Source organism: Mesitornis unicolor, unplaced genomic scaffold, assembly GCF_000695765.1.
Source record: "Mesitornis unicolor isolate BGI_N332 unplaced genomic scaffold, ASM69576v1 scaffold38213, whole genome shotgun sequence".
Lineage (NCBI taxonomy): Eukaryota > Metazoa > Chordata > Aves > Mesitornithiformes > Mesitornithidae > Mesitornis > Mesitornis unicolor.
Genome location: NW_010177643.1, coordinates 16456 through 32700, shown reverse-complemented (window position 1 = coordinate 32700; position 16245 = coordinate 16456). Strand labels below are relative to the sequence as shown.

The 16245-nt window shown below is 36.9% G+C and overlaps 1 protein-coding gene across 1 annotated transcript in view; it reads right to left on the bottom strand.

The window, feature by feature from the left end:
- LOC104538819 (UDP-glucose:glycoprotein glucosyltransferase 2-like) overlaps window positions 1–16245 on the bottom strand; it is a gene marked incomplete at its 3' end in the record, with an annotated part of 21663 nt that overhangs the window by 4781 nt on the left and 637 nt on the right. Inside the window, exons 2-5 of the mRNA XM_010182158.1 lie at window positions 14854–14936; window positions 6597–6727; window positions 5222–5334; window positions 1002–1176 (exon numbers count right to left, since the gene is read on the bottom strand). Of these exons, the coding sequence (XP_010180460.1) occupies window positions 1002–1176; window positions 5222–5334; window positions 6597–6727; window positions 14854–14936 (502 nt within the window). The remainder of the gene's footprint in view (window positions 1–1001; window positions 1177–5221; window positions 5335–6596; window positions 6728–14853; window positions 14937–16245) is intronic.

Here is a 16245-nt window from a genome sequence, read left to right as displayed (position 1 = left end):
CAGCAGGAAGGAAAAAATAAAAATGGATGTGGTGAGGAAGGAGCAGCCTGAAGAGAGAGGAAGTATAGGGAGGGAAACAATAGGCATTTGAAGGGACCATGGTGCATGGCAGAGCAAGGAGACTGTAGGTATTTAACTGGAAAAGAAAAGTACATAAAAGAACAGAAAGTTCTGTAAAAATTATACTCCTACGCAACTCAGGACTGAAGATTGGCTTCCTCAAATTCTCTATTTCATTACTATGAACAAACAGCTCAAAGTCATCTGCAAACTATGGATCTCATCTTCCTGAAATGCCTGGTCACTCCATCAGATTACTCTTGTATTAGCTGCACTATAAGAGCTGTATATTGAATATAAATTACAAAAGGCTTCCAATAACCAAAATTACAGACAATATAGTTTCATGTCCTAGTATTTGTCATGTGGTGTTTGTTCAAGAAGAAGAGTAAGTTCAGAAAAGCATTCAGAAACATTATGGTTGAAATACTGACACTGGGGAATGCAAACGCTGAAAAACTGACCAGTGATGTTGACTCTGACAGCCCACGCTGCTGTACTGCAATGAATATATGGGATTATACTGAGAATAGATCAAATGGTATAAATGTACTTATTTTTCACTTTGATTTTCTATTCTAACTCCCATTTTTCTAATTCTTGCTACTAATACGCACAGTTTGCTGCACCAAGATTGACCCAAGATCTTCGTACAACATATAAAAACCAGACATTGAACAAAAAAAAGAGGTATTTCAAGATCAATCAGTGATGCAAACAGTGCTTACATGCAGGATTAGACAATATTATCACGCTTTCCCAGCTTCAAAGTTGTATTAGGTGAATAATTTCATCTAACAGGTTTTAAAATTTGAATATATATCGCACATGATTTAGGCAAATGCAAAAATAAATGTAGAAATGTGTTTTGTCAAAAAGCAAGAAAAATAAAGACAGAAAACCAACAGTTTACTGAATCCATGTTAATTTGAATTGCATACCTGAACATAATGCCGAAGAACATAAACAATTTCCTCCTTCTGCGCCTTCTCAGATAAAATCTTGTGGAATTGAGCAAAGTCTTTTGTACCCATTTCTGCATAAAGAATAACCACGGGGCCATCCTCTTTCAGAGCTGGGAATTTATGATCTCCCTTAAAAAGATATGGCCTAGGTCTGGTTTCAAAAACAATTGTGATATTATATTCACAAAATAAATCAATACAGTTGCAGATTTACTACTTCCTAACTGAAATACTATTAAAGTCTTATATGCTAGAAATATACAAGCCATGTTAAAATCATCATAAAACAATCATGACTGCTCACAAAAGAACTTAGAACATAAATTTTCAAATTAAAGTCTAAGAAACGAAAAATCAGCATTAACTATAAATAATTTTAATATATTTTATCAAATCACAACACAAAGAGCAAACAAAAAGCACAGCACTTTGAGATTTTGTGCAACAACCAGTTACAGCTTGAATCTTTTAATTTAAATGATTTATTACATCTACGAGAGATGTACAGATCAATCAGTGATTAACAGACGGATATTCAGCAAAGTTTGAGAAAGCTACTAACACACATGTAAACTAAGTGGGGTTATGCTTCTCTTATACCGTCAAGCTCTGTTAATTTAGCTAATTTTCTGAATTTCGATTGCCTACATACCCTCCTCATTGAAGGCCATGACTGTAGAAGAGTTAGGCTTTCTATACCTGCAATTATTTCTTAGCTGACTACAAACATCTTAAATAAATCCTGAGAAAGATGGAAAAGTAACAGGGGATATGGTTGAGTACTATACTTGATGCGCTAATTATTGATGAGTACACTTGTTTTTCAAAGTTGCCTTTGCATAGTCACACTTGAGAGACCCGTAAACTCCCTCTAAAGCTCTCCATGACAAGTTAAGAACCTCTAATGCAACACGCACTGCAGAAATGCATGTACCAGATGCTCATTGAAAAGTCATATTGGGAAGGTGTGAGCAGAACTTCGCCTGCCACAGTTTCTGTGATGCAAAACTTAGGAATATCTTCAACACAGAAATCACATGATAGTTTATATTGCAAAGGACCCTTGAAGGTCATTTGCTCCAATTCCTTCCTCAAAGCAGGGCCACTTCGTATGAAGTTACTCGGCCTTAACATCAACATCCTATGTAAGCTTGGTAGGTATACAATCAAAAACCGCATTTGTAAGGCAGAGACAACAGGAGTGGCCTGGTTTGAGAATTAACTTGGGTGCATGCAGCCACATCTCACAGAAATATCAGGCAAGCTTCCCCACTGTAAAAGGACAAGGCTGAGAACGTAGGTGTCACCAAAGAGTCTAAAACAGCTCTTGAATGTGTAAGCTCTGTTCAAAAACAGATCCAGATCTGCTCCAATGAAAAGATTCATATGGGTTGTGACTCGGGCAACTTTCTTCTGATATCCAGAGAGACAAGAACTGCCACAGTAATTTATAGAGTTGAAAACCCAAATCAAGGGAGCTTCTGTTTTCTTAACTAGTCACCTAAGTATAGCAGAAGAATGACTCCTGTCACCAAACGGTGGGTACCAAGTCCTGCCATGACTTCCTTGAACACTGACAGTCTCAAAGGAAGGATTTTATACTGTAATGACCAAGCTTCACTAAAAGAATAAGTGCTGCAGTGAAATAACACTGCATAGGGTTACCATAATGACCTTGGATTGGAGAATTAAAGCATTCAGCCCTTGTAAATCCAAGATAAGCCTCCGTTCTGTTTCTCTTCAGTGCTGAATAGTAGGGAAAAGTAATTGATTCTCTTGCTCTTAGAGCTGAAAGCTAATTTATTTCCTGCCATAAGAGATTCTCATGAGAAGGCTGCCTGAAAGGGAAGGAATAGCAGTTGGGCAGACAGAAAAAGATTAAAAAAAAAATACATGGAAGTAGAGTTCAGCACTCACTAAGCAGTTACCAGGGTAGTACAGGTAACTATCTGCTTGCCTAGATAGTAGTCCAGATGCAATGCAGAAGGAACATGATAGAAGACAGCAGACATACGTACTGACAAACTTCCTAAGGCACTGATTGTTTAGAGCAAAATGTGACTCACATCAATGCTTCTGCTCTTGGCTGTAACAGCCCCAGAAATCTTAGTGTAGTGTTTTGGACAGTTAGCAAGATAAGCAATCCCAGCTGAAGATCTTGTGTTCAAACATCCAGAGCCTTTGAGCAGCCCATTGCACCATGCAGCCTCTTCTTTCTCTTGCAGTGACATTTGAAACTATCATCCCTAAAAACAGAACATTTCTAGTGTCCTCATCCAATATGGGGAACTTAAGGACAAAACTGAAAGCCTAGCTTATGTTGGCCCAGCTTAAGTGGAAGTCTCATATCAGACACAAGACAGAAAAAAGAAAATGAAACACAAAGGAAAACAGTTTGAAATTAAAAAAGGGAATCAATAAGCCAAAAAGATCTCTTTTCATAAAAGCCACAGAGAAAAAGAATGACTGGTTTAGAGGAACCATCACTGTCCCATATATCCTTTATTCATATAGAAAAGGCAGAACAGGAACACAGCCCTATCTATATCACCCAGGCTAAACATCTCCTGCACAAGTGAAAAGCATCTGCTACCCAGCGTACAACTGGAAATAACAGTAGAAACATTTACCTGAAGGTGACCACGTTTTTCACAAAGTCTAACTCCAGGAACTCTAAATATTTGACTGACTTAAGTACTTTGAGGTGGGGGAAAAGGATAAGAAACTTTATTGAGATTTTGTCCCTGTAGCTCTGAAGGTTGCAAAGTGACTGGGTCACACAAAACTATCCAAAACACAAGAACAATTTAATAGAAAGAACTTCAGTTTTGTTGTGAGTACTTAAAGTTAATGATTCCTAGATGTCTAACTCTTTCAGTTCTGAATTCTTCAGGATTCTATTGTTTAGTATTGCGATTTTCAAGAATTTCATAAATCTGGGGTATACTGTTGCCAGAAAGGAAAATGTGTTTGAATGCAGTTATCGGCTTAAGAAGAAGAATATATTCAGACATTGTGATAAAATGTTAAGGTCTCATGATGCGTTAATACTTACGACAAAAACAATTCAACATAATTTTAAAAGCTAAAAATAGCACAAATAAAGAAAGTAAGAGAAATTTTTTAGGTAGAATGTAACAGTTAAAACTAGGACATTGCAAACTAGACAGGGAAGTGTTTTTGCAAAAACCTTGGCTATTGAATAAGTAAAAGACAATGATTTAGTAGGTTGTAATTGCATCAATGGACTTAAAAAAATACCACAAGCCACACATGTAGAACAAAATTGTTTTCAGAAGCAACCACTCCTAAAGAGACAAATTTATAGGTTTTCAGGATTTTTTTTTTCCAATTTATATTGCATAGAAAGCAAAATCAAATAAATATGCTCTACTAATTCATCTTTCAGCTCTATGAAGTAGTTGAAGGTATGAGCACTAATGTATATTATGGTGACCTTGACCATCGCAGAAAAAAACCCAGACAAACAAAAGAAGCCACACACAGGTCTTGAAAAATGCAACTTAATTCTTTTTTTTTTAAATAAATATTAAACATTCTGCTTTCATTATTTTGTTATTATTTGATATTTTGATAGGTTCTATATATTTTACTTTATGGCCCAAATTAATGCTAGACTGCTGCTAGTTTCCACAGCACAAAGCCTGCAGAGAAGCTTTATAGGTGCCAAGTCAAGCACAAGGTGACGAAAGGTTATGCCAGCTGACATAGATTCCCCTTCCACTCCTGTGCAAAGCCCTTACAATCCAGAAAACCTCAAATGCAGCAGCACTGACAACGTAGAAAGGTCTGTCAGCAGAAACACTGTCTCAGATGCATTAAATGGTAAACTCACCTGGAAAGTACCCTGTAACTTAAACTTGACTATCCCATACCAAAAAAAAGGAAGAAATACAAAATTATCCATATGGTTAGAGGAGCAAAGTTGTATGATTTTATTTTAAAACCCTACTTCGATTCACAACTAATGAATTCTCATAACAGAAAGTGTTTAAAATATTTTAGAACTAAAAGTAACTCTTTTAAACTAACTTATACTTTAAATGGGTATGTCTTTAAACAGGGATTTATGGACTTCGCATTATCAAACAAGTAGAACATAAAATCTCAAAATACTACAAGTATATATACAGTAATACATTTTCCTTTTTAGTAAAACAGATCATTACATTTACCTCTTAGTAGCCTTCTTCAGCAGCTTTTTTATTTCATTAGTCTTACAGGTGTGCTTCTCATGGATAACCACAAATGCACTGCAGCCTTCTGGTGGAGGTTCATCAGCTGCAATCTAATATTTCAACAATTATACTCAACCAGAATGCTTTGATTGCACTTCAACTTAAACTCACATCCCTTTGATTAAAATAACTCAACAGCTGCCATTAAGTTGTGTTTCTAATTAAGCCCATTCAAAATTGGGTGTGAAAAAAGTAATGGAAAATATTAGAAGATTAAGACCTCATAACCTTTGTGAGATGTAGTCTATCAAATGCAGTCACACTGCAGAAAATGCAAGCTTTTATGTTCTGAAAAAACAGGGCTGAGAAATCTCCTCCACAAGCTGAAACTACAGCCTGTACTCTGAGATATTTTTAATTGCTATCAGCAATCATGTTAATGTAAAAAGATTTGACTGCTAACCAATAAATGTCAATCAATTAACGTCAATTTTTGGTTCTCTTTCCTTCTCACCTCCCTGCTTTTTTTTTTTTGAGCTCTATTCAGTTATTCCCATGTAAAGTAGAAATCATATGACTGCATATCAATGACTCCAGATTCACAAGCTGAAAGATGAAAATTAAAAGATACGAGTCTGAGATGATGATACTCCTCCAGAGAACACTTGAAAACCCCTCTAACTTTATTACAGCTTATTACCTTTCAGAAACATGGATTTCTCACTTTATGTAGAAGGTGGCATCACTCAAAGGAGGAGGAGCAGTCTTAGGTTAGAGGCACTGTGGATTTACGTCCTCTCACTTTTTCATTAACAAAGAAAGTATCTGACTATTCTATCTTTCAACTTTTCAAATACTAAACTAATAAGAAAGATAAGAAGTCCACTAAATAACAAATATAAATTATTTTAAGCCACAGGAAATTTCCTACTTTGGGAATGTCTGCATTCCCATGCAAAAAAACCTCACAATCTGAGTTTTAAAAATTAATAATTCAAAAATTTTATCCTGAAAATAATGCTATCCATACAATTAGACATGTGTATTTGTACCTGTCAATATAACCAGCTCATCACCGTTATAAAGAATCACAGAATCACAGAATCTCAGGAGTTGGAAGGGACCTCTGAAGATCATCCAGTCCAACTCCCCTGCCAGAGCAGGATCACCTAGACCAGGTCACACAGGAACGCGTCCAGGTTGGTTTTGAATGTCTCCAAAGAAGGAGAACATTTGGGATCTAAAGGGATCACATTTGATTCCAAATAATGTCACCATATATTTTACTGAACTATAATAGTGAACACTCTTTATTCTGCAGTCAAAATATCACATAAAATCATGTACCAGATATACCAGAAAATATAGTCACCTGCTGAAACATCTGAACAACTGGAGAATATGCCCGTATGGAAAGTGCAAACTTCAACAAATTGATTTGCAAATTGGTTAAAAATTGTCCTGCTTTCTTCAAGATTAAATTGTAATAGGAATGCTCTAAATCTGTTGAAGAAAAAAAAAAAAAGACAAACTTTCAGTATTTAGCCATAAATGATGTGGCATATCTACCTGTGCTACATAATAGACAAATATGTTAGCGCTGCTTGGCAGTTCAAAAGTCTTTAACATTGTCTACCAATAATTTTTGTCTAGGCCTAATGCAATATAAATACAACAAAAGTGAGAGCAATAGCACTAGTTAACATCTAAATAATTTTCAGCAATATAAAAATCTACTCAAGACCCATATGGAAAGTCTAGAAGTAAATGATTAAACCCTATTCAATTTGCCAAGCTTATGCTAGCCTTTTAACACAATTTTTGAAGGCTACTTACTTTCAATCAGAATTATTTTATGAATTGTTTCCTCACATTTAGTCTTGGAACACTCCAACCATGACACTTACATTAAAAAAGAATAATCTTCTAAAGGTAAGATTTTTTTGACTACTCTCACATATCATATTTCTTCCTTAAACATACGTGATAAACAGGAGTGTGAGAATGGATGCAGTATGTGAAGTGGCTTCCCCCCTCTCTGCGTATCACGCCTTGTCAAGGCCAAAATCAGGACTCCAAGTAAAAAGGTAGGTAGATGGTGTCTGGGAATGACGGAAGTAGTGGTAGTAAAAAGCATTGGTTGGAAATACTTAACCTTCATTTTTTCTTCTAGAGGCATATTCAAGTGAATGCTCTCATGCTGTCCTTGGACTGTGAGGCAAAGCAGCCTAATTCGAAACGGGTCTTAATATTGTTTTATCAAGTTCTGAAAAAGACTTTCATCTGTTTAAGGAATAATGGTCACCAAAATTTTAAATCAGGCTGTATACATTGCATTATGTGATATTCTTGAACACAAAATTAGAGTCAGAGAACCAGAGCTGTGATGATACCAAGAACTGTGCACCATCCCTGTTCCAGTAGTTGCTTTTCCAGTGGAGGAACAGCTGAAACACTCACGAGCAATGTCCAGAACTGGCAACTTAGGGCCCCTCCAAATCTATGTCATCAGCATGTATTTTACTTAGATTGAAAGATACTACCTGGAAACTGCAGTGATTCAATATATTTTTCATGTGTAATTCAAATATTCTCCTACCAAGGTTAAAATTTGCAGCAAAGGGAAACTGAATTGTGGGGAGGAACCATTCCAGCTTGAATTTAGCTGTGTTCTTAGGTCAACACCTTATTTTAAAAGGTGCTCTTACTGTGAAAGTGGAATGATAGTCCCAGTGGGAAACCCCTTTAGGGGTCCAAAGAGGAACCAAAACTTTATGCAGTGTGATAATCATCTCACCTGATTTAACCTGCCAGGCTTTACCTGCCACAGCTGCAGTAGAGCTCAGAAGTACTTGTGTCAAACGATGAGAGCAGCAATCAAAATACCATTCTCTCACCATGGCCTAGGTTCCAGCAAAACATTAGGCCACATACAAAAGCCCTGCTGGCCACAGTTTTGGAAATAGCCATTAACTGCTCCCAGCAGTTCTGTATACAATTTTCACAACTAAGCACTTCCAATCCTCTCACTTTCCTCTTTACAACCCCCAACTTTCTTTTGTACTTAAAGCCTCTAGGATCTCCCTTCTGCCTTTTCCTCCTTCTTAAAACTCATTATTTAGAAAGGCTGAGTTTGCTGGAATTCACAAGAAAAACATAAAATAAAATCTAAGATTACAAAAGGGTATAATCTGCATTTCCAGAAAGCTGCCTTCTCATAAATTGTATATAATCATTACTGCCTAACAATAAATTCAATGGATGAAAAACCCATTTCTTCTATGTTTTCTAAAACTACACATAGCCCTGGCAGAACTCCAGTGAGATAAATTTGGCTGCACATGTTTCAAGCAGTGAATGTAAAAAAATAGGAAGTGCCAATAACTATAATCTTGCCAATAACTATACTTTCAAATTTTCTTCAAATTATCCCCACAAAAACAAAAATTCAAAATGAAATTTCTGCCTCTCCACTCAGCTCCAAATAACATTCTATTGAACAAAATGAAAAGTTATTAAATATACAATTCTAAAGATACCACCTCAATAAAATATTTTTACCACAACTCTTCAAATTCTTTGCCTTACAAATTCCAGCTGTGCTTTCACTGCTGTATATAAAACAGCTGACACTTTTGCTCTGGAAGATGATTAAGACAATGATGATTTTAATGAGAAGTAAAAAAAAAGAAGATAATTTGTCATATGCCTTCAAAAATGATTGTATAACATATTGATAAGTTTACATTCATCAAATCATGCATCCACTTCTGCTACTTCAACTTGTATTAACACTGCTGGCTTCATTCAGACTACAACTGTACTTTAAATTTCAGCAAGATTAACTAATCCACATCAAACACTGTATGAACCGCCTAACGCAAAAACATTTTCAAAAGTTTATTGCATAAAGAACTATGCTATCACTTTTGCAAATTATTTTCATATAGGGTTTGCTCCTTGAAGCGGGAGAACCACTTGACCTCCAGGTAGTTTTTAACACTGTACTCTACGCCAAAGTCACACAAAATTTATTAGGATATTACAGGGAACCATGGAAAAACAGACGTTTCGGGCCATAAAATGCTGCACAATAGCATATTACCACTAAATTCATTAACAGAGTTGATTTTAAAATAAATAACTGAGACAACATTAACAGGATACAGCTCCAGATTTCAGACATCTGAACGCCTGTGTATGAGCTACATAACAGTAAACTTCCATTCTAGCCAAGAAAGATATAGCCTAGCAGCCAAAAAAACCTAGAAAGCTATTGAGCTCACCCTAAAGATTCCTAAATTTGTCAGCTGAATTGCACTTTCAACTCTTGTAGCCAAACTGATTAGATCAACTACAAGAACTGAAGACCTAGCTAAGTAGACTCATATTTAAACATTGACATTTACTATCCACAATCTATAGCAGTATCTCACCCCACCAGTACATTAAAAATAATTAATGGGAGATGACCAGGATGGTTACAAAAGGAAAGGTCTGTGTCACAGCTCCTCAGATCCCATGCGTACACAGCACAAAATTAATCGGAATTGTGCTGGTGGCCCACAGGAAAATCCTAAGTATGGAGACACAGTAGGCAGGGAGGGTAAAGATAAGGGACATAATTAGACAGAAGAGCACAGAGTGTGATGGGATCATTATTTTTGAGGGGTGGGAGTAGGGTTTGTTTCAACTGCATAGATGTGTCTGTACCTATAGATCAGTAAGGAACTGGCGATCCCAAGTAACAGCAGTTCAAGCAACTACTGGCCAGTCAAATTGCTATGACATTCAAGTAAGAATCCAGTGGAAAGGGAATACTTAATTTTATCACATGATTTTTATAGAAGTGCTGTGCTTGTGAAACTGATTTCTCTTGAATCTTTAAAACTGATGCGTATGTAAAAAAAGTTACCTAATTTAGTTGTGAATAATGTGTAGTCTTCTAGATTACAACAAATGATTTGCATGATTGTTGTTTATTTGTAATATACGGTTATATTTTTTCAGAGAAAATAGTTTCCCTAGTAATATGTTTGTGTGTTTGTTGTTTGTAGTTTTTTAAATATAGATTTAAGAGGCCACTGAAAATTCAATATATAAACTGAACCACTTGGGAAGACAGTAAACACTCAAGTTATAATTAAGCAGCAGGGAACTGGCTACTTACCTTCCCTTTGTGTTCCTAAATTAACCTTTTGAGACAAAAAAGCAGCAGCAAGTTTGAAGTGCCATCTTCAGTGTTTTCTAACTGCACTGTTTTTAACACGAAATTTCTGCAGCTTTGATTTCTTTATAACATATATGCAACCCAAAATAGCATCATCGGCAGTTCCAAATCTTCCACAAGCCTGGTGGCAAGTATGTTGTATATTAACTAGACATACACAATGTTGCCTGTACCACCTGACAACCTTTCATTAAATATAGCATACTCCATCATTAACTTTTTGATGCTTTTCGTAATTTATCATCTTATTGATGCCCAAGTTGATTTATTACTAAAGAAAATGTTAAAATAACCAAATATATCACCAGACTAAATGATTTACTGAATTCCACATACATTGCTCCTATGAAATCCATTAAATTGCTACATATAGACAGACCATTAGTAGACCTAATTTGCTAAGGCTAAATATTTTAAATTAGTAAGTTAACAACAGATGATGATTTGATTATTTTAAATTTAAATAACAAGTTTTGAGAACTAATGAGGAACAGATTGGAAATCATAAAAGGAATTATTAAAAAGGTAAAAGCTACCATATTTGATTTTTTTAAGTTGCCTTCTAGCTTTAATACTTTATGACTCTTCCGAAATACTCAACAGTAGGTTGGGATACAAACCTATCATTCAATTTTCCTGTAAACCCAGTTTTTCAGCTTCTTATCTAGTAATTCTTTACCTTCTATGGAAACATTTCTATTTAAAACCAACAATGCTTTTATTTCCCAGTTTTCCATCCTATCTACCCTTGGTAGAGAGCAGAATGGAAAGGTCAATCACCCCAACCCATCCTTCTTAAGCTAGATCCTTTAATTTGCTTCAGTAATTATTGTTACTTCAGCCTTACTGCATCATGAACATAGAATCACAGAATGGTTGGGGTTGGAAGGGACCTTAAAGCTCATTCCAGTCCAACCCCCTGCCATGGGCAGGGACACCTCCCACCAGCCCAGGTTGTCCAAAGCCCCATTCAACCTGGCCTTTAACACTTCCAGGGAGGGGGAATCTACAATTTCCCTGGGCAACCTGTGCCAGTGTCTCACCACTCTCACAGGAAAGAATTTCTTCCTAATATCTAGTCTAAATCTACCTTCTTCCAGTTTAAAACCATTACCGCTCATTCTGTTGCTACTTGCCCTTGTAAAAACATCTCTCTATGTCAATGTGTCTCATCATGCAATGGCTAAGACTGAACCCATTCCACACCATCCAGAGAACCAACTTCTCCTCAGAGGTGTGCTACTACCACCTCTCAGTAACTGTGCCACCACAGTATTTAGTATCAATATTCTTCACTCTACCTGACCATTTTATTGTAAGCATCTAATGCAGATTTCCCTACTGAAAGTGGCTTAACAATTTCTGGAGACATATGATGCTCGTAATATTTCTATTTCACACTTAGTATGTTAAGTGACATATACATATACTGACATCAGTAAGATGTCAAGTTGGAAGGATCAATATTGATGTGATTTTGTCACCAAGTAACCACTTTCTTTTTCTCTAAAAATGAATCCTTCCTTCATAAAGAGCATTGGTTTGTTTGTATAACTATGAACCGACATTTCAGAAAACCACTTGGGCCAAAACTTGACATTTTCCTGCATTATAAACATAGGAGTTTGTTGGCCATTTAGATAAATAAACATACACAGCAATTGCTTAACATGCTTAATTAAAGTAATATTTTAATACATTGTCAAGGTTCCCCACTACCACCATCTAATACTTTATTGGCAATATTATGCCATGCAGATCATCCTACTGGAAATAAATTTATTCTCAATCATACTTAGTTTATCCCACCGAAGTAGGTAAAGTGTGTAGCTAACAGCTAATTTCAACAGACATCTGTGTCACTAATAATAAATGCCACTAAAACTTCAGAGTCCTTGGAAAGTCGGTCCAAGCAAGCAGAGGGCTGATAAAAAACCGTGACACATCATCTAATACATTAGTCTTGTCTCAAGGCAATACTAGCTGCATCTAAACCACTCACAGAAAAAATAAAATTAAAAAAAAAATAAATTCAAGCCATAAGTGACTTCTGGAGGTCACTTCAGTTCAAACTTTTACTCAGAGGAGATCTAATTTCAATGCTAGATTAGCCTGCTCAAGGCCTCACGCAGCACAGTTTTAAGTACCTCCAAGAACAGCTATTCCATAGCCTCCCAGGGTAGCCTGTTCCAAACTCCATGGCAGAAACACTTCCCTAGTTTCTAACCAAAATCTCCATGTTTCAACTTGCGTCCATTGTTTTATTTCTTATTACTCCATGAAGGATCTGGCTCCACTTTCTGCATACCATTCTATTAGGAAGTTAAGGATACAAGGTCTCTCCTTCTACTTCTTTTCTTCAGGTTGAATAAAACCCAGCTCTCTTAGCCTTTCCTCAGAAATCTGCTCCAGTTCCCCAGTCACTGTGGTGATCCTCTCCTAGACTTGCTCCAGTATGCCCAGGTCTTTTTTTTTTTTGTAATAGGGTGCCCAGAATGGACCTAGTGCTCCAGAGGTCGTCTCACAAGTGCCACATACAGTGGAATAATCACTTTTTTTGAGACCTGATGGCTACACTCTTGCTAATTCAACCCAGCATACAGTTGATCTTCAGAGGCAGTAAGAATTTAATGCAGTTTCTCAAAAACTAATTTCTAGTCAGTCAGTGCCCAGGTTGCACTGTTGCCGAGCCCACGTACAGGAGTCTGCAAAGCGCCTCTGCTGAACTTCCCAATGTTTCTGTTGGTCCACCTCTCCACCTGCCAAGGCTTCTTTAAAGGCAGCCCAACCCTCCAGCTTCCCAGCTTCTCCCAGTTTTGTGTCATCCACAACCTCATGGAGAGTGTAACCCATGCCAGTGTCCTGTGCATTGATGAACACCTTAAACAGCATTAGTCAACGCCACTTTCCTTAACAAATGCTACTAGAAGCTGACCACAGGTCAAATTCTGCACCTACTTCCATGTCCATATCCCCTTACACAGAACAGCTCTGAGCAGCTTTCAACACCCACTGTTCTCAGTGATTCTCTCTGGTTTTGTATACACTTCTGACCTCAGACCATTCCCAGTTCTCATCAGCCCACAGTAATTTTTAGTTCTGGGGTTTTTTACTTCTTCAGTCGATATCCCACAACTATCATCACTTTTTTGTAGATCTTCTGCTTGTACTGTATCCTTTCAAATGAAGAGGAAAATACAGGGAGACAGCAAAGTAGAACATCACTCTTAACACAAAAGCACATCACAAAATCGTAAGCAGCAAAATGTAGTTTACTATGCAGGTCCCTGTTCTTTTCCTAATATTTTTTAAGTCTATTAGCTGCTTCAGGTATTGCTGAGCACTCAAATGACATTCTCACCAACCTGTCCACATGGGCTCCACAATTTTTTGACTTATATTCAGTCACAATTGTTGAAGCGACATTTTTTTAGAATTCTCCCTCCCATGTACATTTTTCACATAACAAGGATTCATTTCTGTCATCTCACTGCCAGTTCTTACATGATCTTTCTAGTTTGTTACTTTTTGACTATTAATGTTAACATTCAATCTACCTGAAGTCTCTTCTAGCGGTAGTGTTAGGTCCTCACACTCATGCCTGAAGAGCTGGACTATTCTGAAGTAAAGAGCAAAATGAAACAGCCTTACCTTGTTTTAAGCTTTTTTTCACCTTGTTCACCTATAGACCTACTTGGTAGGTCCAATATTGACCATCCTGTTGTAAAGCCTGGTAGGTTTCCAAATTTTTCATTATCATAGTAATTGCTAGTAAACTGCTCTCCAAGTTATCTTCCGGAGTCGCTCACTATTATGCTTCATTTGCTTCATGTTATGCTTTGTTCTTCTCTCCAAGCTTCTAAAAACTTAATATTCTTCTGTCTAATCATCCAAGGGGGTTTTTTAATCCTATTCTGACAGTGATATCTATTCTGAAACACCAGTACTGATGCTAGAAAACAGTCTCTAGGCCATCTACAAGTATTAAACCCTTTTCAGTCATTCTTTTCATTTTTTCCTTTAGCTAACATTCTTATTTTAGTTATTTGCATGATTCTCTCCTCTACAAACATCCATCTTACACAAAACATGAAGTCAGAATACACTATAAACACTTACTGAGTCACATAAGAAGGTAGTTATCTTTAATCTTTATATTTCTGTTCCGTATTGTAACAGCAGTCCAGTCCATCTCACCTTCCTTGCTTTTAGGACTCCTCTACAGGTAGAGCTCTCAGGGGGAAATACACTACAACTTTCTGAAAGAAAACTACCTAGTAAGCAATAGTGGAAGGGTTAGGCTTTACCTGACTGGAACTAGTTAATGTGTTAGCTTAATGTGTGAAAGTTAAACACAGTGCAAGATAAGATATTAAAACTGGCATGCTGTTTAACTTACCTCCTTGCTTATAAACTGTTAATTCTCGTACAGTTTCCAAGAACTGCCAAAACTTCTCATTACCATCTTCTGCAATAAATTCACTGTTCAAAAATAAAAACGAATTGTCCATAGGTTAACTTTGGACAAAGATGTACCACAGTAAAAATCTTCAGTTGTTTAACATCACAAATACCCAGCAACAACAGATGTCAAGTATTCAAGGACCACCTACCATCTCTGCAGCATAAAACACTCAACAATGGTGTATTTTGGTTAAAAGAAATTCTGAACAAAATACTACCAACCTGAACTCAACAATGAGAGCTGTAAGGCAAGCAGACTATTCACTGAAAGAAATAAACACAATTTTTCACTTTATTTGTCCACAGGTATTCCAATATACAGTTATAAATAAAATCAAATCAGCACACAAACTTTATTTAATAGTGACTAAATATACAAGTAAGAAGAAACACTTGGTCAGGTTAAAGTTTTTAATTAAATTACAGGCTTTTATCTATGACAATGTCTACTTTGCTATGTAGGAGAGGTCCACAATCTCTGGAACACTTTCAAATATGGATTAATCCATAAAGGTAAAAGGTACAGTTTGCTTTATTCGAAATACCATTCTTCCATTTACTGGTAACACTTTTTAGTTCTGTGTTTTTTCTTAAGGGAACATCAATTGCTTTCCCTCTCTTATGTCTGCCGAAAAGATCTACTTGCTAGCACAAGTCTACTGTTTTCTAATCTTTACTTTGGAAGTTTGCCACTCCTCCGACTACAGAAGCTTGCAATTCCCCCTTTCACGGGAGTTCTCCCAACAGCAGCAAGTTGAAAAACAAAACAAGATTTTAAACCAGACAGGTGGAGAAGCCACAAACACATAACACTGGAAAACATTTTCACTTCCTAGGTTGAAACTACAATTACAAGCTAACATCATCTTTCTTAAAAAAGACATGTTTTACTACTATAGCTGATTCACTAATACCTTTATTCATAATTATTTCATCGACGAGTGAAAAATAAACTAATCGGGGTGAGAGGAAATGATACTGTTACTCAGTGGAAGAGAGGGATGATGTAGATTGGCCCACTGTATCTCCTCAACCTAACCTGCAAAACGGCTGAGGAGGATAAGTACAAAGCAACTTAAACAGGACTAACATTTTACAAAGGGAGAAAACAGTTAAGCCGTATACCACAGGAGGACTTTAACCCACCCGCTGACAGAGGAAGAGAGGCGAGCAGCGCCGTCATCCCCTTCTGACAGCCCACCTTCCCCCTCAGCTCACGCAGCGGTGGGAAGAAAGGGCCCCCTCCCTCCTCTTGCCCCCCTCTCGGAAGCCAGCCAAGGGAGGCACGGCTGCTGCTCCCCTTCTCCGGCCTAACAGCCCTGCGCGG